Genomic DNA, 20,793 nt, shown 5'->3' with positions numbered 1-20,793 from the left:
GCCGCCCCGTCTGGGAAGTGAGGAGCGCCTCTGCCCGGCCGTCCTGTCTGGGATGTGGGGAGCGCCTCTGCCTGGCCGCCCCGTCTGGGAGGTCTACCACGGAGGCCAGACGCAGTGTGGGGGCTGGACGTGGTGTCTCACGCCTGTAGCCCCAGCACTCTGGGAGGCCGAGGCAGGTTGATCACTTGAGGCTAGGAGTTCGAGACCAGCTTGGCCAACATGGCGAAACATATGAAAAATACAACAAACCAACCAACCAACCAACCCAGCAACAACAAAAGAGGTCTACCCTGGAGTCATACTCTAATTTTTTCTATTTTCCTCCCTTTCTGATCCTTTATCCCACTTTCTTTTTCTTCCTCTTCCTTCTCCTTTGTCAAAGACATAGAGGATTGAATTATTATCACTGATCCATACAAAGTCCCTCTCTCATTTATTTTCTTTCATTCCCACCCCCCATTTCTATTCCCGGTCTTCCCATGTGCAACCTTCCTAATATGTTTGATATGCATCTTTTTGTTTGTATGTATTTTTAGAAAATGTTTATTGTTTTGTGTGCAAAAAAAAAAATTAATAAAAAAGAAAAAAAAACAACAACAACAAAAAAGTGAACACATGTAAGTATTTTTGAAGAAGAAACAGAGGACAGGTCAAAAGTGAATGTAAATGGTTATCTAGGCCGGGTATGGTGGCTCATACCTGTAATCCTAGCACTTTGGGAGGCTGAGGTGGGCAGATCACCTGAGGTCAGGAGTTTGAAACCACCCTGGCGAACATGGTGAAACTCCATTTCTACTAAAAATATTTTTTAAATTAGCCGGGCATGGTGGTGGGCGCCTGTAATTCCAGCTACTTGGGAGGCTGAGGCAGGAGAATTGTTTGAATCTGGGATGTGGAGATTGCAGTGAGCCGAGATTGCGCCATTGCACTCCAATCTGGGCAACAAGAGCGAAACTCCGTCTCAAAAAAAAAAAAAAAAAAAAAAAAAAAAAGATTATCTACAGGGGGAGGTAAGAGCAGGAATGGGAATGAATCAGAATTACCTCGGTAGGGATAACTTTTGATTTAGTTGTGATTTTGAACCATGTAAATGTTTTCATGTATTAATAAAATGCAATTAAGTGAAAAAGATAAAAAAAAAATACTAAGATTCCATATAAATAAAAATCCAAGGTACAACTGCACAGAAAAAAAGTAATTCAAGTGACTTTTGAGATCAGTACCCTAACTGTACACCCCAAAAGCGTTAATTACACAAAAGCCAATGAAACTGCAAAGACATTTTGAACTTTACCTCACAGGTTTGCCATTGGCGGTGGTATTAATGTAGTAATTCTGAAGCTATTTTGTACATATTGTAGGATAGAGCAAATGAATAAATGCAGATGTTGAGAACCAAGGTGTTCACTATGAAAGAAGGAGAGTTTCAAACACAGACTGGGGAAAATTTAAGAAGAACCTTGCGGTAATGGATTTGAATTCAAAGTATCAGGGTATACAGTCAGGGTCCATTGAACCCAGTTTTATGTTTTTAGTTTCTTTGAGTAGTTCTAACTATTTGCAAGGATTAATATTTCATGCCTTTTCTCTTAGAGGCCTTCCAAGGAATCAAAAGAAAATTTTCCTATGAAGAAAAAAAAAAAAACTCATTTTATTTTGCAATTATCATATGGGTACAGTGTCTTTGTAAGTCTAAGATACACTACAGGATCCTAGTGATTATGTTTTTCCTGCAGCTTGCCATTTCATCATCACCTTAGTAATTATTTTATGATCAACTATTCCTAACTATGCTCTAAAAAAAAAAAAACTAAATAAGAAAATTAGAAAATGGAAGAATTATGGAATCATCTAGGATGATGCAATCAACAGCAAAATATCATCCTTCCATTTTCTTACCGCATTGCCTAGGATGTTGCATCATCTTTCAAGAAAGTATAAATGATAACACACACCATCTTTGTACTCTGCTTTTCGCTTTCAATAAACACAGCTAAGAATTCAGATTGTTTTTAGTTTCTGCCTATAATGGAAAGAGGAAAAAAGTGATGGAAAGATACTTCACAATTACTAAATGAATCAGATTATGAATATATATAAAGAACTAGTAGCACTCTTGACCAATGAAGTCCAATAATTTTTTTTTTTTTTGATGAAGGGAATCTTCATCAGCACAGACCAATACACCAGCCAACGGCCAAATGCGACTAATGAGCGCTTGAGATGTGGCCATTGTAACCAAAAAACTGAATTTTTATTTTAATTAATTTGAATTTTAAATTCAAGTATAATAGCCACATGTGGTTAATGGCTACCACATTGGTTAGCACAGAAAGACACTCGTGATGATAGTGAAATGAGAGCATAAATTAAATCTCAGATTATGAGCCTTCAGATGAAAATATCCTAAATGAATTTTCTCAAAATCAACAATCAATGAATATACAGAAATTAACTCAAAATGGATCAATGACCTAAATACAAGAGCTAAAACCATGAAATCCCTAGAAGGAAACATAGGTATAAATCTTCAAGACCTTGGATCTGGCAATGGATTCTTAGATATGACACCAAAAAACACAAGCAATAAAATGTATAGTCATAAATGACTAGGGGTTTGGGGGAGGGGAGAATGACAGCGTTATTGCTTAATGGGTAGGGAGTTTCTGTTTGGGGTGATGAAAAAGTTTTATAAAGAATAGTGATGGTTACCTAACAGTGAATGTAATCAATGTCACTGAAAAGTATACACACAAGAAATTGTTAAATGGCAGATTTTATTAAATACATTTAGTTTACCATAATAAAACAAGATTGCTAGAATAAAAGATCTCTAAATTCTATTTCCTCTTCTACAATCCTGTAAGCTTTTTAAATTCTTGAGGTCAGAGGCCAGGAGAAAAAAACCCTGAAGACACCAGAAATAGGTTCTGAAAGCAGGCATTCCGTAATGGTTTATCTTTGTATTGTTTTAAGTCCTAGAAGAGACCATGCCAACGGAGGAAGAAAACTACATGCATCTGAACTTAGTGAATGTTAAAAAAGAGTTGACTGATTAGAATGAGGAAAAATAAAGAACCCGTGAGTGAACACCATCCTTGTAACAAAAACGAAATAGGATATTCCCATCCAGTCATTCATTCAACAGGAATGATGCAATAATTTGCAACAAGAACCTGGATAATCCCATTGTTCTAAGAGGACACGTGGCAGTATTCTTAAATCTCTTATAATCTTTGTGCATCAAGATTTGCTTAATATAAAGAGAACTGCTGTGTTTAAATTCTGATTAAATTTCCCAATAAAATTGTTTTTCACTATCCCTTATTCTTAGACCTGTAAATTATTTGCAAAAATTACTTAAAAATATAAACAGTAAACAGGATCCACTGGACCTAGATGGTAAATGGTGATGACTGCTTTTTCTGGTATATTGAAGGTTAATATATTTCCTTAGTACTGTCTGCTTGATGCAATTAACACCCCAGCAGCAATCAGCACTACTTGTGTCCATATCTTGGTTTCTAAGCATTTCTTATTTTATAAGACTCTTGGAAGAAATAGTCAATTTCAGGACTAAGGCAAACTACAGGGCAAGCCTGGAACATCCTGTGCCAGAAAGCAAGGTAATGATCAAATAACGAAAAAAGAATGCACAGGCCAGGCACAGTGGCTCACGCCTGTAATCCCAGCACTTTGGGAGGCCGAGGCAGGTGGATCACCTGAGGTCAGGAGATCGAGACTAGCCTGGCCAACATGGTGAAACCTCATCTCTACTAAAAATACAAAAAAGTAGCTGGGCGTGGTGGCAGACGCCTGTAATCCCAGCTACTTGGGAGGCTGAGGCAGAAGAGTCACTCCAACCCAGGAGGCGGAGGTTGCAGTGAGCCAAGATCGTGCCACCGCACTCCAGCCTAGGCAACAAGAGCGAAACTCTGTCTCAAAAAAAAAAAAAAAAAAAAAAAAAAAAAAAAGAAGGCATGCTTGAGCCAGCTTGAAGGGGCTCCCATTGGCCAAATTTACAACAATCTGAACATCAAAAGGAATGAAGAAATCACATCACTCTCAGTTTGAAACAACAAAAAAAATGAGTTTATTGTGAAACTTAAAGGGGGGGGCCACTAGAGTTCTTGTTTATCAAAAAACATAAACTAATAAATACATTGTTAGAAAATCACTAATTAGCAAACACCAATATAACTGATTTAGGCAAGGATCATCCATGGCAAAAGGCTTTTGAGGAATAGGATATTTACACTGTCTTCAAGTACTATATCATTTAAAGGTAACTTCATGGTGGAGAGACTTGGCATCTTAAACAAGTGGTTAGCAACACTAATAATGGGACAAAAATGACATTATGTGTCTCCTGATGTGATGCAATGAAAAGTCATCGTCATCTATGTAATCACGCATGTATGTGTGTGTGTGTTTCTAGAGACAGGACCCTACCACTATGTTGCCCAGACTGGACTCCACCTCCTGCCTCAGCCTTCGGAGCTTTTGGAGTAATTGGGACTACAGGCTTGTGCCACCAACCAGCTATCTACGTAGTATTCTTGCCAAAAATGTTTGTTTCTTCACGATTATGTTCATTAGACATCTCCGAATTGTGGGACATTCTACAAGAAAACTGATCTAACGCTTCAAAAATGCCAATTTCATAAAGACAGAAGGTGGCGGGGAATAATTTTAGATGAAAGGTGATTAAGGAGATAAGAGAGCCAAATGCCATAGTAATCTTTGACTGGCTCTTGCATTGAAAGAAAGTTATAAGGCCGGGCGCGGTGGCTCACGCTTGTAATCCCAGCACTTTGGGAGGCCAAGGCGGGCGGATCACGAGGTCAAGAGATCGAGACCACGGTGAAACCCCGTCTCTACTAAAAAAAATACAAAAAATTAGCCGGGCGCGGTGGCGGGCGTCTGTAGTCCCAGCTACTCGGAGAGGCTGAGGCAGGAGAATGGCGTGAACCCGGGAGGCGGAGCTTGCAGTGAGCCGAGACTGCGCCACTGCACTCCAGCCTGGGCGACAGAGCGAGACTCCGTCTCAGAAAAAAAAAAAAGAAAGAAAGTTATAAAGGACATTTTTAGAAAAACTGAGAAAATGTGAATATGGTACATGTCAATGTTAATTTCTTGAGTGTGAAAAAAGATATAGTTATGTAGAAGAATGACCTTGATGTAAAATGATAAGTGAGTGCTTCAGTATTACTGATGTGATGATGTCTGCAATTCACTTCTGAATGGTTCTGCAGGGGGAAAGGGGAAAAAAAAGGAATATATAAAGAGAAAAGCAAATGGGACAAAATGTTAACTGATTACTCTAAACAGTGGTCATCATATTGTTATTTCACCTTTCCTGTAGTTTTATAATTTTTCAAATAAACAGTTGTAGTTTAAGGGGGAAAAACTGCATATGACGGACTAAAAAGATTGAGACTTATCACTCTGGAGATAAGGGCAAGTGATACAAGCTAAAAGGTTCTTAAACTCAAAATGAAAACAACAGGTGGAAAAACAAAATAGTTATGGCCAAATCACAGATTCCACGCACCTTCTTCCCCTTTCCCTCCAGTGTTTTGGGACCATTACCATTTTTTCTTCCAATCTAGAGAAGCCTAATACAATGAAAATGGGTTTTTTCCTCCTTGAAATACTGTTTTATGTTTATTGACAACTTTCGAAGGACTAAAACCAAAGTTGTCTCTTCTTAGGGCACATTACTGGCACAATACTAAGTGCCAACAACAACAAGAAGTTTATCTAAAATAAAACTTACAAGTAATGAGTTCTGAAAACTCACCTACCTACAAAATGGAATGTGCCTTTGGCTATACAAGCAAACATATTCTTGCAACTGTGCCTTTCTTAAAAAATAAGTAACTTCAACATTACTTAAGCTACAGAACTTACAGAACAAATATACTCTTTTCAATAAATTACCTATAATTAATCAATTTAGAAAAAGCATTTCTAAAATTCAACACCCACTCATGAAAACTCATAGCAAACTTGGAATATAAGGAAATTTCCTTAATCTGATAAAAGCAAATACAAAAATTACTCACAGTAAATATCACACTTAATGGTAAATGTTTAAAAGTTGACCCCTGATGCCCACTACCAGCACTTGAACTGGCCAGTATCAAAAGCAAGAAAAAGAAAGAAACAGCATACGGACTGGAAAGGAGAAAATAAAGGCAATCTTGAGGAACCACAACTAAAACTACACCACCATGTACCAGGTATCAAGATAACTTACAAAGTCATAATGATTTAGACAGTGTAGGTTTGCTGCAAGAACAGACAAGCCAATAGAACAAAGAAACTGATCCACTTACAGTCACCCGATTTATGACAAAGATGACAATGCAGTGGAGACATGACACTCTTTCCAATAAATGCTGATGGGGCAACTAGGCATCCATACAGTAAAAATGAAACCTGACCTCAATCCCCCCCATATACAAAGCCAATTCCAGGTAGAATGTAGATTCTCAATGTGAAAAGCAAAGCAATAAAGCTTCTATTAGACAATATAAGAGGATATCTTCAGAAAAGTAGTAAGAAAGACCTCTTAAAAACAAGACAAAAAACACTAACCATGAAGGAAACAATTGTTAAAATTAAAAATGTCTGTTCATCAAAGGACAGACACCATTGTAAGTGCTCCAAGTCAAGCCACAGACGAGGGAAGAAACTTACAATATATAATTGGAAAGGCAGTCATTACTATGAATCAATTAGAATATAACTAATATCCCAACAGAAAGTAGTTAAGAGATGAGCAGGTATTTCACAAAAACAAAACACAAATATCCAAGTAGCCAATAAACATCTGAAAAGGTCATCAACCTCATTACTCATCACTAGATTGGCCAGCAAATATGAAAAGACACATGGTGGTAAAGACTGAAGTAGGGAGAACTTGTGTCCACTGCCAGCAAACAGGAAACTGGTATAACCACCTTAGAAAAAGCATTGTAAGTGGAACTGAAGACACAAACGCGCCATGAGAAAGTTCCAGGCAGAAACTAGAAACAAACTGTTCATCTGAAAAATAAACAGTATTAATGAAAATTCTAAGACTGGATCTGTAAACATCTATCACAATGCGTGGCACACAGAGTTGCTCCCTATAATGTAATTCCATCCGTCCATTTCTTCACATATGCATGACAAATGGATATAATTTAAGATCAGCCTCAAAACACATTCCAATGGTTTCCCATCTCACAAATATGAAAACCAAAACTCTTACAATGATCTGGTACTGCTCTCATACTGGCTAGAAAGCTCTTCTCTAAAATATCCTCCATATATCCACACAGCTCACTCCCCACTTATTTCAAGTTTCTGCTCAAATGGAAACTAACAGAGAAGCCCTCTCTGATGGCTTACAGAAGACACCATCCCTCCACTCACATCCCACATTCTCTACAGGCCTCTTACCTTCCTGTTTTTCTACTTAGCCTTACCTACCAAACACCCAAGGTAAGGCTATGTAACTGCATGCCTTCACCCCTAGAGTGTAACCATGAAAGCAAGAACTTGCTGTATTTTGTTCATTACTGCACACTCAGCAGAACATGCCTGGCATGTAGTAGATACTCATTAAATATTTGTTACATAAATTCTATGGCATGGATTCTAGGCTTGGAAAGAATAGCTGTTATATGGCCTACATGGCTGACAGTTCCTTAAACTATATGCAGTTTAGTTTATCACAAGAAATATGAAAACCCTCCATTAAGTTAAATTAGCTGTTCTGCTTTATAAAAAATTTAAAATATTTACTCTTAATGCATTTAACTCCCCAAGGCTCTATATCAGGAAGTATAAGCTATTCCAAAATTCCAAGTGAGAATTACATGAGGCACACAATTATAAATATATATTATCCTAATGAATTTTCTAATCTTACTATTATCCTGCAAATAAGCCTATAAAAACGATACTGGATCCACCACTTTTTAAAATATTACAATAAAATCTCAGTAGTTCTGCTAATAAAAGCTAATAGTATCTAGGGATAAAATACAGATATCTCAGAAACATCACCTTAGCCAAGAAACCAAAATTTCAACATAATGCAATTCTTAGAATCAGATTTAACAAGATCTTAGTACAAGGAAACCTCCCTGAACAGCCCAAGACACTCCACAACAGTCCTAGACCACACGTTTTATGGTATAGGTCACAGTCTAGACAGGTTAAGCTTCCATTTTTCCAACAAATATTTTACCGCTGTTAGTAAAAACAGACTTAAAGAAAAAAAAAGGATGATGTGAATTTCTCTCCTCTCCCTATATCTTATAACAAATGAAGATCAAATAAAACCTTTGTGGGGGGAGGAAGTGAATCAACTGGAAGATGGTTGTTTGAATAAATTACATGTATCAGCTCTGAAGTAACCAAGAAATAAACCTGCCTAACTGGTGTTCAAACCAGCCAAGAGCCATTTTTCAGGCTCAGAAAGTGTTTTGCAATTAAAATAACATTCCAATTTTCGTTAGGATTAAAATAAGTTTTATCAATAGCTTTTCCTGGAAAAAAAAATCCCATCCAATTTTACAAACTTTTAGGTAAAATTAAAAAATTGTGTACTTTTAAAACAATGGTGTTTTCCTATGTAAAATGTGTAAATATTTATATAAACATAACTGGAACCACCCTATACATACTGTCCTAGTTTTCAATGCCTACATAATAGCTCCTGATTTATTTAACCAATCCCCCAATGTCAGACTTTTAGTTTTTCTCATTATAAACAAAGCTGCAGGGAATGTTTCTTACATGTTTTTTTGCTAGATCAAAATAGAAACAAACCGAAGTTCTAACTAAAATAAATTGTTTTGGAAATGTTTCACCATTGACTGTAAGTGAAAGCAATGTTAAAATACTTGATCCTAACCACTGACTACAGATGTTGTCACTTAAAGGTTGTGGCTTGTTCATGCCCCTTGTCTGTCCTCTTCCTCAGGTTGCCAATTTTTTGTCCTTTTTATTCCATGTTCCAGAGAACATACAAGAAAAAAACAGAGAGTGTAAAACTTGTTATACTCCTTAGCTGAATTTGGAAAAAAAGAAAGAACAAAACTAATGAGCAACATTTAAGCCACATTACCTACCAGTCCCTCTCAATTAAGGCTCCCAGAGAAGATTATGCCCTAAGCCTAAGGCACCCACTGTGTGTAAGGAACTCATTTCTCTCTCTGCATCTAGAGCCAACTAGGTAGGTACCCTCCCAGGGGAAACTGAAAAGTCATTCAAATCATTTTCTGCAGAGTTTAACTCTGTCTCACAAAACCCATGTAGGGAAAGGCCAAGAGCTTAAAAGCATGTTTGATTCAACTTTCATAAAGGAATACTAAGTGCCACATATGAAGCTACTATGACATTTTCCCCTTCTACACTCAGGATGTCACTACGCTTCTACTTTACTAGAACTCACTGTACTCCCACAACTGGGCCGGCTTTAAAGCCTAAATAAAGTGCTTCACAAAAAATTTTTACTGCTGATTTACTGGGTAGTTTTCCTGTACTACACTATAATTACAGTGCAGCTATCTATATCAGTTTATTTTGTGGCCTTGTGGGTCTCCTGTCCACTGAAGCAGATGCTTCTATTAAACAAAGATAGATTAAATACTGACGCGCTTTTTCCTGAACTGGGGATAATTTTACACACCCATGACAGATACACGTGGTTATTTTGTGTGCCGAATTAACATTAACACAACACAGAAAAATAATTTGGTAGCACAGTCAATGTCTACAGAAAACAGTCATTCAGTTTGCCACAAGATTGTAACTGAAAAAGTAGTTACTTTCTCTTCCAATGTAACTCAACATGATACCAGAAAAGCTGTTCAGAGCACCCCAAAAAGTATCCTTTGCATTTCAGTCACGCTAACACCAGAATAAAACTAAGGATATCTTTTTAATATGCCAAATGGCAGAAAATATATCGAGTCAGCATTATGCACATATTATACACTGAAGGAGGTGAAATTAACCCACTGCAGCAGAGGAAAGGCAATAGAAACACCATCCTCTGAGGGTCTGTGTCACATTCTCTGAAAGAATAAAAAATGCCAAGTTTTGGCAAAAGGAGTAAGATTTCATGAGGGGCTGTTTTTTCTTTCTTTTCTTTCTCTTTAAAAAAAATACATTAATGTCTTATAATTTAAAGACGCCAAACTGGTTAAGTTTTATATATATATGAATGACAGGGTCTCACTCTGTCGCCCAGGGTGAAGTGCAGTGGCATGACCATGGCCCACTGCAGCCTCAAACGCCTGGGCTCAAATGATCCTCTCACCTCAGCCTCCCACGTACGTGGGACTACAAGTGTGCACCACCATAGCCTGGCTAATTTTTGGTACTTTTTTGTATAGACAGGGGTCTCCCTATGTTGCCCAGGCTGGTCTCGAACTCCTTGGCTCCAAGCAATTCCACGACCTTGACATCCCAAGCAGCTGGGATTACAGGTTTGAGTCACCACCCTAGCCACTGGATTTTTAAACCCTCATCTTGAAAATAGGCTTCCAAACCTAACAGTTGCATTATTAGAGAAAAATGGCTGAGAAATGAAAATCCAACCCACAAAATAATTTAAACCAACTAGAACAAAGATTCCCGCAGTTCATCCCAACAGGTGGTTTCCAAGCAAACGAGGGTTTTTTAAGTTATATCAAAACCCCCATCTAGTTGAACTGAGTATATTTTTGTATCTATGTAAACAGTCGTTCTTATACAGGAATGTTCAATTAAAAATTGAGAACTTTTAAACTAATCCATGCTCTTCCAAAAATGACATAAAATATTTTAAGTAAATTAAATACTACTTTTCAAAGTAACAATTTCAAGACACTTGAGGGGACAGAATCAATCTGAAAGACCACAGAATCCACAGAAAAATCAGATTTAACCATAAAACTATTTCTTAAATTGGGAATACTTCTTTATATAAAGTCCCACGAGGAAACACAAAACTTTGTACCCTTTTCAGCAGTAGTTTAAAACATTATACGATGAAATTAAAAATTTGTAAAAATGAGCCGAGTGTGGTGACTCAGGCCTATAATCCCAACACTTTGGGAGGCGAAGTGGGGAGGGGCAGGAGGGAGAGGATCGCTTGAGGGCAGAAGTTCGAGATTAGCCTGGGCAAAATAGACTCTTTTTTTTTTTTAATGTTTAAATGGCATTATATTGTGACAAATATTAAATAACCAAATATTGCACAGGAAGTATTATCATGACAAACGCGGTAAAACTTTTCCGTGCAATCGAATAAAGAGCAACAGTACACATTTTAAGCAACGTTTAGGTCATTACAAGCTACAAATATTAAGGCGAACGCTTCCGTTGACAGCGTGCTGCCCCCGCCCCCAAATTCCCACGCGGTGCCGCACGCCTTCAGCTCAGAACCCCCTTTCCTGGGCATGCGAACGGGCTGCACACCCCTCACTCCGCTGCGAGGTCAAAGGGCTGCAGACAAAGACAACAGAAGCACGTGACAAAAGTTTCTCCACGTTCCCTCCGGGGGCCCGGGCAGCTGGGCCTAGGCCACGCGGGGCAGAGGCCCGAAGCACAGGCAGGGGCCGCCCGGCGGGCGGAGGCGGAAGCGGCGCGGGGCTGCCACTTACCTTTTCCTGCTCCTCGCGCAGCCGCGCCACATCCGGGGCGCGCAACGGAACCGGGGCGGGGGCCGGGGCCGGGGCCGGGGCCGAGGCCGAGGCCGAAGGGGGCGAGGGGTCAGGGGGCGTCTCCAAGGGGGGCGCCTCCATAACGGGCCCGCGGGCCTCAGCGCTGCGAGCGAGTCCTGAACCAGCGCCTGCGCAGGCGGCGCGGCCAGCGGCTGCCCCGCGCCCGCGCGCCCGCCCTCAGGCACCGCGCGCCCCGCGCCCAGGAGGCCGCGCCCGCCGCCGCTGCTCGCGTCCGCGCCGCCCGCTGCCGCATCTCACACGCGCATGCCGCCGCCGCCGCCGCCCGCAGCGGGCTCCGAGCAGCAGGCCGCCTGCCAGGTACCGAGACGCCTCTAAGGTGCGGTCCCAGCCAGGCGTCCCGTGGCGGCCGCGCCTCCCCACACGCCCCGCCTCTCGCAGAACGCCGGAAGCAAGCCCTCAGGCCCCGCCCCCGACACGCCCAGCCCGCGCAGGTCCTGCCCCCAGGGGAGTGCGCGTAGTGCGAACCGCGTGGCTGGGGCTGGCAGTGGATGCTATTGGGCTGCGTTTGTATCCCTCTGCAAGCTTACATTTTATGCCGATATTTCTTTCTTTTTTTTTTGAGATTACGTATATGAAAGCACTAAATATAGGCTTTGGAACCTTAAAAAAAAAAAAAAAAGCTTACATTCTAGAGAAGCTCCACGCCCAGGAAACGCTGGGCAACAAGAGCCGCGTGTCGCCTTGAGTGCCCCATCTCCCTCCCCGTCGTTTGGCGCTGCATCTGTATCTAGGAGCCTAATTCATGTACTAGAGCTCTTTCATAAGCACATTTAATTTTAGCAAATTCAACTCTTTTCTGTGCCTTTTTAGTGAGTTGAAATATACAATTATATTTTGCATGTTCATTAATTACTGTGCACATTGTATTTTCTCTTATATAAATTAAGCTACTGTACTAATTTTAATATGCTGCTATGAATGGACTAAGAAATTTTCCAAGGATAACTTTGCCCCCACTTTTCTTTTTTTTTTTTTTTTTTCTTTGAGAGACCAAGTCTTGGTCTGTCGCCCGGGCTGGAGTGCAGTAGTGCCATCATTTCTCACTGCAGCCTCAAACTCCTAGACTCAAGCGATCTTCCCACCTCAGCCTCAGGAGTAGCTGGGACCACTGGCCCACACCAACACATCCTGTTAATTTTTCTATTTTTTGTAGAGGCAGGGTATCGCTATGTTGCCCAGGCAGGTCTTGACATTAAGCCAGCCTCCTGTCTTAGCGAGCCTCCTGTCTTGGCTTCCCTGAAGTGCTAGGATTACAGGTGTGAGCCACCACACCTGGCCGTTCCAATTATTTTAGAACTCCTGTGCCCACTTCCTCCTACAGCCCTTTGTAAAGCCTCCTATTAACCTAACTGCCTGGAAGTGGCCTTGCCTTATCTGCTGCAGTCGCTAGCAGTAAAGATGGGTCGTGTTCGTTCCACATCATACAGACAGGTCTAGGCAGAGAGATGCCTGCAGAGTCACAGCCTGGTGTGCCTGCTTGCTCTGCTTCTCTTCCCTCACTCCTGCCCAGCTCCCAAGTCCAGATCCACCCTTTTTTTTCCTTTTTATGCCTTCAGAGGAAGAAAGCAAGGACAACTTGGGAAAAGATAAATGTTCATTCCTGTCTTTTCCTCACTGCACATCCAAACATCATCACCTCTGGAACAGCCAGAACCTGACCATTCTTACCACCTCCTCTACCACCACCATCCTCTCTCCATCCCCAGCCACCTCAGCAACCATTGATCTGGCCTTGCTGCCCCCACTCTTGTCCCTTGTAATGGAGATCGGCAGCTGCCCACCCCACTTCCCCTCGTTTAGGGGCTTAACCCTAGACCACATAGTCCTGTGCCTGTAAGAAGCTGACCCACCCCCTACCTCCAGGCAAAGGTGGTGATGCATCTCCCTTGTAAATAGTTGGTTCAAGAATGGGTGTGCGATGTCATCCAAACAGAGATTTCCTGGAGGCTTCTGAGAAGGTTCTTTTTTTTTTTTTCCTCTGTTGCCCAGGCTGGAGTGCAATGGTGCCATCTTGGCTCACTGCACCCTCTGCCTCCTGGGTTCAAGCGATTCTCCTGCCTCAGCCTCCAGAGTAGCTGGGACTACAGGCATGCGCCACCACACCTGGCTAATTTTTGTATTTTTAGTAGAAACGGGGTTTCACCATGTTGGCCAGGCTGGTCTCAAACTCCTGGCCTCAAGTGATCCACCCGCCTCAGCCTCCTAAACTGCTGGGATTACAGGCAGGAGCCACCATGCCCCTCCCGGGAAGGTTCTTCCTTTCTTCAAAAGTGCGCCCATAAGGAATCAATCTATCCCCTTGGCCAGGAAGTGCAAAGCAGGTAGCCCCGTGTGTATCAGACAGCCCCCCTAGACCACCTAGACACTCCAGTACTCAGAATGAAGTGCAATCTGCGGTCAGCAGAGCTGAGAACAGAACCCAAGTCCTTGACAGCATCACAGAACTTGATCCAGGGCTGAATCAACCAACTCTGAAGTCTGCATCACTTCTGAACTTCCCGTTTAAAAGGCCAGTAAATTTTCTGAATGACCAGGACAATTTTCTATCATGAGCAGCCAAAGACATCTGATTCACACACCCCTAAACTATTCTCCACCCAGCAGCCTGGGTGAGCTTTTCAAAGGGGATCAGGTCATGTCAGTCTCCCTTCTAGGGCCCTCCATGGCTTCCCACAGCAACCAGAATCAAATCCAGGCATCCTACTAGAATTCAGCATTGTCGGACCCACCTTCCCCACCGCCAACCAAGTCCCCTACCACTCAGGCCAACCACAACAATTTCTCTCTTCTTCAGATACTCCAGACTAGTTCTTGCCTCAGGGCCTTTGCGCCTGCTGATCTCTCTGCCTGCAATATTTCTCCCAGATCTTTCCATGGTTGCCTCCTTGCCATTACTCAGGCCTCAGTTCAAATAATAACAGGGCTTTCTTGATCTCCTGTCCACGAAAGCCCCTCCCCTCTCCTCTAGGCATCCGCCCTCACCTCACTTTTTCAAATTTTCTTTGTAGCACTTATCACACTTTCAAATGATCAGTTTTGGCCGGGTGCAGTGGCTCATGCCTGTAATCCCAGCACTTTGGGAGGTGGAGGCAGGCGGATCAGTTGAGGTCAGGAGTTTGAGACCAGCCTGGCCAACATGGTGAAATCCCATCTCTACTAAAAACACAAAAATTAGCCGCCGTGGTAGCACACACCTGTAATCCCAGACACTTGGGAGGCTGAGGCAGGAGAATCACTTGAACCTGGGAGGCAGAGGTTGCAGTGAGCAGAGATCATGCCACTGCACTCCTGCCTGGGCAACAGAATGACACTCTGTCTAAAAAAAAAAAAAAAAATTGGCCAGGCACAGTGGCTCACGCCTGTAATCCCAGCACTTTGGGAGGCCGAGGCGGGCAAATCACCTCAGGTCGGGAGTTCAAGACCAGCCTGACCAACATGGATAAACCCCATCTCTACCAAAAATACAAAATTAGCCAGGTGTGGTGGTGCATGCCTGTAATCCCAGCTACTGGGGAGGCTGAGGCAGGAGAATTGCTTGAACCCTGGAAGCAGAGGTTGCAGTGAGCCGAGATCATGCCCCATTTCTCAGCCCTCACCCCACCATGAGGCTGCAGGAATAGCTTTCCTGGAATGGCTGGCTGGTTGCAAGGTGGGCAAGATGATCCTTGTCCTCCAAAAATTGGGGGATTTTTGAGTCCTGAGGGATTGGCACAGACTCCTGTATTGGTTTCAGCCCTCTTCTGCTTCCTATGGCAGCATCCATCAGGAGATTTGAAAGGAAAGAACACCTTTTTGGAGCCAGAAATTTACAGACATCATTTCCAGGTCACTGGTTGCCTATAAAGATTATGAAACAAAAACTTCAGTAACCACATGCAATAAGGACTACACATTTTGCAAACATAGTTTGGAAAAGTCTCTAAACAAACAGATGGCTGCAACCCTCAACAAGCAAAAATCAGCAACCCCTGAAGAGGAGGAGAATCTGATTTTCAGAGTTACTACAATAATACCCAAAATGCCAAGTGCTCAACAAAATATTACAAAGCATACAAAGAAAAAGGAAAGTACAGCTTATTCACAGGGGGAAAAAAAAGAATTCGATAGAAGCCATCCCCAAGGAAGCCCTTACATTGGGAACATTAGTCAAAGACATTAAATCGACTGTCTTACGCCCAATGAGCTAAAGGAAACCAAAATAATGTATGAACAAATAGGGAAGGCCAATAAAGAGATAGTTTAATCTTATAAAAAGGAATGAAATAGAAATCCTGGAGCCGAAAAGTACAATAGCTGGAACTTAGAAATTCACTAGAGAGAACAAAAAGCTGATCTGAAGAATCAGGAAGAAGAAAGAATCAGCGAACTTGAAGATAAGGCAATTGAAATTATCCAGTTGTAAAGAGAGAAAAATAAATAAGGAAAAATAAGCTGGCCATGGTGGCTCATGCCTGTAATCCCAGCACTTTGGGAGGCTGAGGAGGGTGGATCACTTGAATTCAGGAGTTTGAGATCAGCCTGGCCAACGTGGTGAAACTCCATCTCTACTAAAAATACAAAAATTAGCCAGGCGTTGTGACGCACACCTATAACCCTAGCTACTGGGGAGGCTGAAGCCAGATAATCACTTGAATCAAGAAGGAGGAGGTTGCAGTGAGCCGAGATCATGCCACTGCACTCCAGCCTGGGCAATAGAGTGAGACTCTATCTCAAAAAAAGAAAAGGAAAAATGAACAGAGCCTGATAGATCCACGTGATGCCATCAAGCATATATCAACATATGCATAGTAGAAGTTCCTGAAGGAGAAGAGGAACAGGAAGGGACAGAAAAAGAAATTTGAAGAAGTAATGGCTGAAAACTTCCCAAATTTGATGAAGGATATGAACATACACATCCAAGAAGCTTAACAAATTACAAGCGTGAGAAACTCAGAGATTCATACTGAGACTCACGGCCAGATTGTCAAAAATCAGAGACAAAAAGAGAATCTTGAAAGCAGCAAGAGAGGAACAACTTGTAAGGTACAAGGAGTCCTCAGTAACATTAATAGCTAAGCTTTCATCAGAAACCATTGAGGGGCTGGGTGCAGTGGCTCAGGCCTGTAATTCCAGCACTTTGGGAGGCTGAGGTGGGCAGATCACCTGAGGTCAGGAGTTCAAGAACAGCCTGATCAACATGGCGAAACCCCATTCTGCTAAAAATACAAAAATTAGCCAGGTGCGGTGGTGGGCACCTGTAACCCCATCTACTTGGGAGGCTGAGGCAGGAGAATTGCTTGAACCTGGGAGGTGGAGGTTTCAGTGAGCCGAAATTGCACCACTGCACTCCAGCCTGGGCACAAGAGCGAAACTCTAAAAGAGCAAAACTCCATCTCAAAAAAAATTTTTTTAAAAGCGCCAGGCATGGTGGCTCACACCTATAATCCCAGCACTTTGGGAGGCCAAGGCAGGTGGATCATGAGGTCAGGCATTCTAGACCAGCCTGGTCAACATAGTGAAACCCTGGCTCTACTAAAAATACAAAAAAATTAGCCGGGCGTGTTGGCAGGTGCCTGTAATCCCAGCTACTTAGGAGACTGAGGCAGGAGAATTGCTTGAACCTGGAAGGCGGAGGTTGCAGTGAGCCAAGACGGCACCATTGCACTCCAGCCTGGGCAACAGTGTGAGACTCCATCTCAAAAAAAAAAGACAAGGCAGGGCAGGGCAGGGCAGACACTAGAGGCCCAGAGGCAGTGGAATAACACGGTTAAAGTCCTGAAAAAAAAAAAAAAGACTGTCAACAAAGAATTTCCGGCCGGGCTCAGTGGCTCATGCCTGTAATCCCAGCACTTTGGGAGGCCAAGGCGGGCGGATCACGAGGTCAGGAGATCCAGACCATCCTGGCCAACACAGTGAAACCCCGTCTCTACTAAAAATACAAAAAATTAGCCGGGCGAGGTGGCGGGCGACTGTAGTCCCAGCTACTCGGGAGGCTGAGGCAGGAGAATGGCGTGAACCCCGGGGGGTGGAGCCTGCAGTGAGCCGAGATCGCACCACTGCACTCCAGCCTGGGTGACAGTGAGACTCTGTCTCAAAAAAAAAAAAAAAAAAAAAAAAAAGAATTTCCTACCAGACAAACTATCCTTCAGGAATAAAGGAAAAATTAAGACATTTTCAGATAAATAAATGCAGAGAAAGCTCATTGCTAGTAGCCCTGCTCTACAAGAGCTGCTAAAATGAATCCATCAGGCTGAAATGAAAGGACACTTGATAGTAATTCAAAGCTATGATGAGAAAAAAAAAAAGAACACTGTTAAAAATAGTAACTACATACATCAGTAAATATAAAAGCCAGTATTACTGTAGGTTTGGTTCATAATTCTTTGTTTTTCACCTATCATTTAAAAGGCAAATGCATGAAACAATAATTATAAATCTATGTTAATGGGCACAGAATGTATAAAGATATGATCTGAGACAATAATAATATAAAGAGGGAGGGAAAGAGATGTATAGGGGCAAAGTATTTGTATACTATTAAAACTAAGTTAGTATTATTCAAATTAGGGTGTTATAAATTTAAGATGCTAATTGTGATCCCCAAGGTAACCACTAAGAAAATAACTGAAAAATATACAGACAGGGAAAGAAAAAGGGAATCAAAATGATACACTAAAATCTATTAAATACCAAAAAAATGTAGTAGTGGAGGAATTGAGGAACAAAATTAAAAAAATATACAGAATCCAAGGTGATTCCCTCTCCAAGGGGACATCAGTGCCTCTCAGGAAAGTAGCAGCTTGGAATAGAATCTGACATGCCTAAGGCCTTTGGGGAACTGGAATGCTTATTTCCTCTGCCTTCCTTGGCTGCCCACATGGATGCCTAAGTGTCTTCCCTCTGGGATAGAGCGTCCTCCGTGCACATGCTGAAGAGTTGTCTTTCTTGATGTAGGCCAGAGGCATTGATGTGCAGCAGGTTTCTTTAGTCATCAACTATGACCTTCCCACCAACAGGGAAAACTATATCCACAAAATCGGTCGAGGTGGACAGTTTGGCCGTAAAGGTGTGGCTATTAACATGGTGACAGAAGAAGACAAGAGGAGTCTTCAAGACATTGAGACCTTCTACAACACCTCCATTGAGGAAATGCCCCTCAATGTTGCTGACCTCATCTGATGGCAGAATTAAATCCTTTATTGGTAATTACTTTAAATGTAAATGGACTAAACTGTCTAATTAAAGGGCAGAGATTGATAGAGTGGATTTCTAAAAAATATTAATTTATATACTGTCTACAAGAGACTTACTCTAGATCAAAAGATTCGAAAGGATGGAAAGTAAGAAGATAATATGGGCATGTTGGCTCATGCCTGTAATCCCAGCACTTATGCTAGCAATCCCTTGGGAAGCCAAGGCAGGTGGATCACTTGAGCCCAGGATTCAAGACTATCCTGAGCAACATGGTGAGACCTGGTCTCAAAAAAAAAAAAAAAAAATCAGCCAGGTTTGGTGGCACATGCCTGTAGTCACAGCTACTTGGGAGGCTAAGGCAGGAGGATTGCTTGAGCCCAAGAGGTCAAAGCTACAGTGAGCCATGAGCTCACCACTGCACTACAGCCTGGGCTACAGAGCAAGACCTCATGTCATAACAGAGAAGAAGAGATCTGAACAGTAGCATGTGTGTACACATAAGAAAAACCACGTGGGATTGTAGTGAGAAGGCAGCATCTGCAAGCCAAGAGGTGAGGCCTGAGAAAATATCAACCCTGCTGACACCTTGATCTTGGACTTCCAGCCTCCAGAATTGTGAGAAAATAAATTTCTATTGTTTAAGCTACTCACTTCGTGGTAAAGTGTTATCATGGCCCTAGCAAACTAACATATCAATAACCTAACTATGTGGCTTAGGTAACTAGAAAAAGAAGAAATAAACTAAAACCAAAGCTAGCAGAAAGAAGGAATAAGTCCGGGCACAGTGGCTGCCTGTAATCCCAGCACTTTGTGAGGCCAAGGCAGGTAGATCACCTAAGGTCAGAAGTTCAAGACCAGCCTGGCCAACATGGTGAAACCCCGTCCCTTCTAATAATACAAAAATTAGCCGGGCGTGGTGGTGCATGCCTGTGATCCCAGCTACTTGGGAGGCTGAGGCAGGAGAACCACTTGAATCCAGGAGGCAGAGGTTGCAGTGAGCCGAGATGGTACCACTGCACTCCAGCCTGGGTGACAGAGCAAGACTCCATCTTAAAAAAAAAAAAAAAAAAAAAAAAAGAAAGAAAAGAGAAAGAAGGAATAACAAAGATTAGAGTGGAGAAAAATAAAACAGAAAATAGAAAAATGGTAGAGGAAATCAATGAAAATAAAAGTTGATTTTTTTTTTTTTAAAGAGATTGAGTCTCACTCTGTTGCCCAGGCTGGAGTGTAGTGGCACAGTCTCGGCTCACTGCAACCTCCGCCTCCCAGGTTCTAGCAATTCTCCTGCCTCAGCCTCCCGAGTAGCTGGGATTACAGGTGCACGCCACCATGCCTGGCTAATTTTTTTGTTTTTTTATATTTCAGTAGAGATGGGGTTTCACCGTGTTGCCCAGGCTGGTCTTGAACTCTTGAGCTCAGGCAATCCACCCGCCTCAGCCTCCAAAAGTGCTAGGATTACAGGTGTGAGCCACCACACCCAGTCAAAAGTTGATGTTTTTAAAGATCAACAAAACTGACTAAGAAAAAAAGAGAAAAGAGTCAAATTACTAAAATCAGAAATGAAAGTGAGACAGTACAGTTTTGCAGAAATAAATTGGATAATACTACAAACAATTGTACTCCAAAAAATTGGAAAACCTTAGATGAAATGTACAAATTTTTAGAAAAACACAAACTACCAAAACTAACTCAAGAAGAAATAGAAAATCTGGTTGGATCTGTAACAAGTAAGGATATTGAATCAGTAATCAAAAACTTGCCAACAAAAAAGCCCAGGAACAGATTATTTTAAGATGAATTCTACTAAACATTTAAAGAAGTACACAAATCCTTCTTAAACTCTTCTAAAGATTGAAGAGGAAAGAACACATTCTATGAGGCCAGTAAG

General features: G+C 41.9%; 1 protein-coding gene and 1 non-coding gene across 5 annotated transcripts in view; one reads left to right on the top strand and one right to left on the bottom strand.

The window, feature by feature from the left end:
• The window catches only part of URI1 (URI1 prefoldin like chaperone), a 76,333-nt gene extending 64,225 nt beyond the window's left edge, over nucleotides 1-12,108 (bottom strand). The window contains exon 1 of one of the 4 annotated variants that reach the window (XM_055235935.2): nucleotides 11,652-12,108. In XM_055235935.2, the coding sequence (XP_055091910.1) occupies nucleotides 11,652-11,792 (141 nt within the window). In that variant the 5' untranslated portion in view covers nucleotides 11,793-12,108. Of the gene's footprint in view, nucleotides 1-11,466; nucleotides 11,485-11,651 lie in introns of those variants that run through there. The other 3 variants (XM_063615035.1, XM_055235936.2, XM_063615036.1) reach the window with 3 other exon arrangements.
• Nucleotides 12,109-18,455: 6,347 nt separating this feature from the next.
• On the top strand, nucleotides 18,456-18,592 carry LOC129461336 (small nucleolar RNA SNORA67). Its single transcript, XR_008650487.1, has one exon. It is a non-coding gene; the product is annotated as a small nucleolar RNA SNORA67 (small nucleolar RNA).
• Nucleotides 18,593-20,793: the final 2,201 nt, after the last annotated feature.

The sequence above is a fragment of the Symphalangus syndactylus genome, chromosome 13 (assembly GCF_028878055.3).
Source record: "Symphalangus syndactylus isolate Jambi chromosome 13, NHGRI_mSymSyn1-v2.1_pri, whole genome shotgun sequence".
In the NCBI taxonomy this organism is placed as follows: Eukaryota; Metazoa; Chordata; class Mammalia; order Primates; family Hylobatidae; genus Symphalangus; species Symphalangus syndactylus.
Note: the sequence above shows the minus strand (reverse complement) of the source record. Positions and strands in the feature narration are given on the sequence as shown.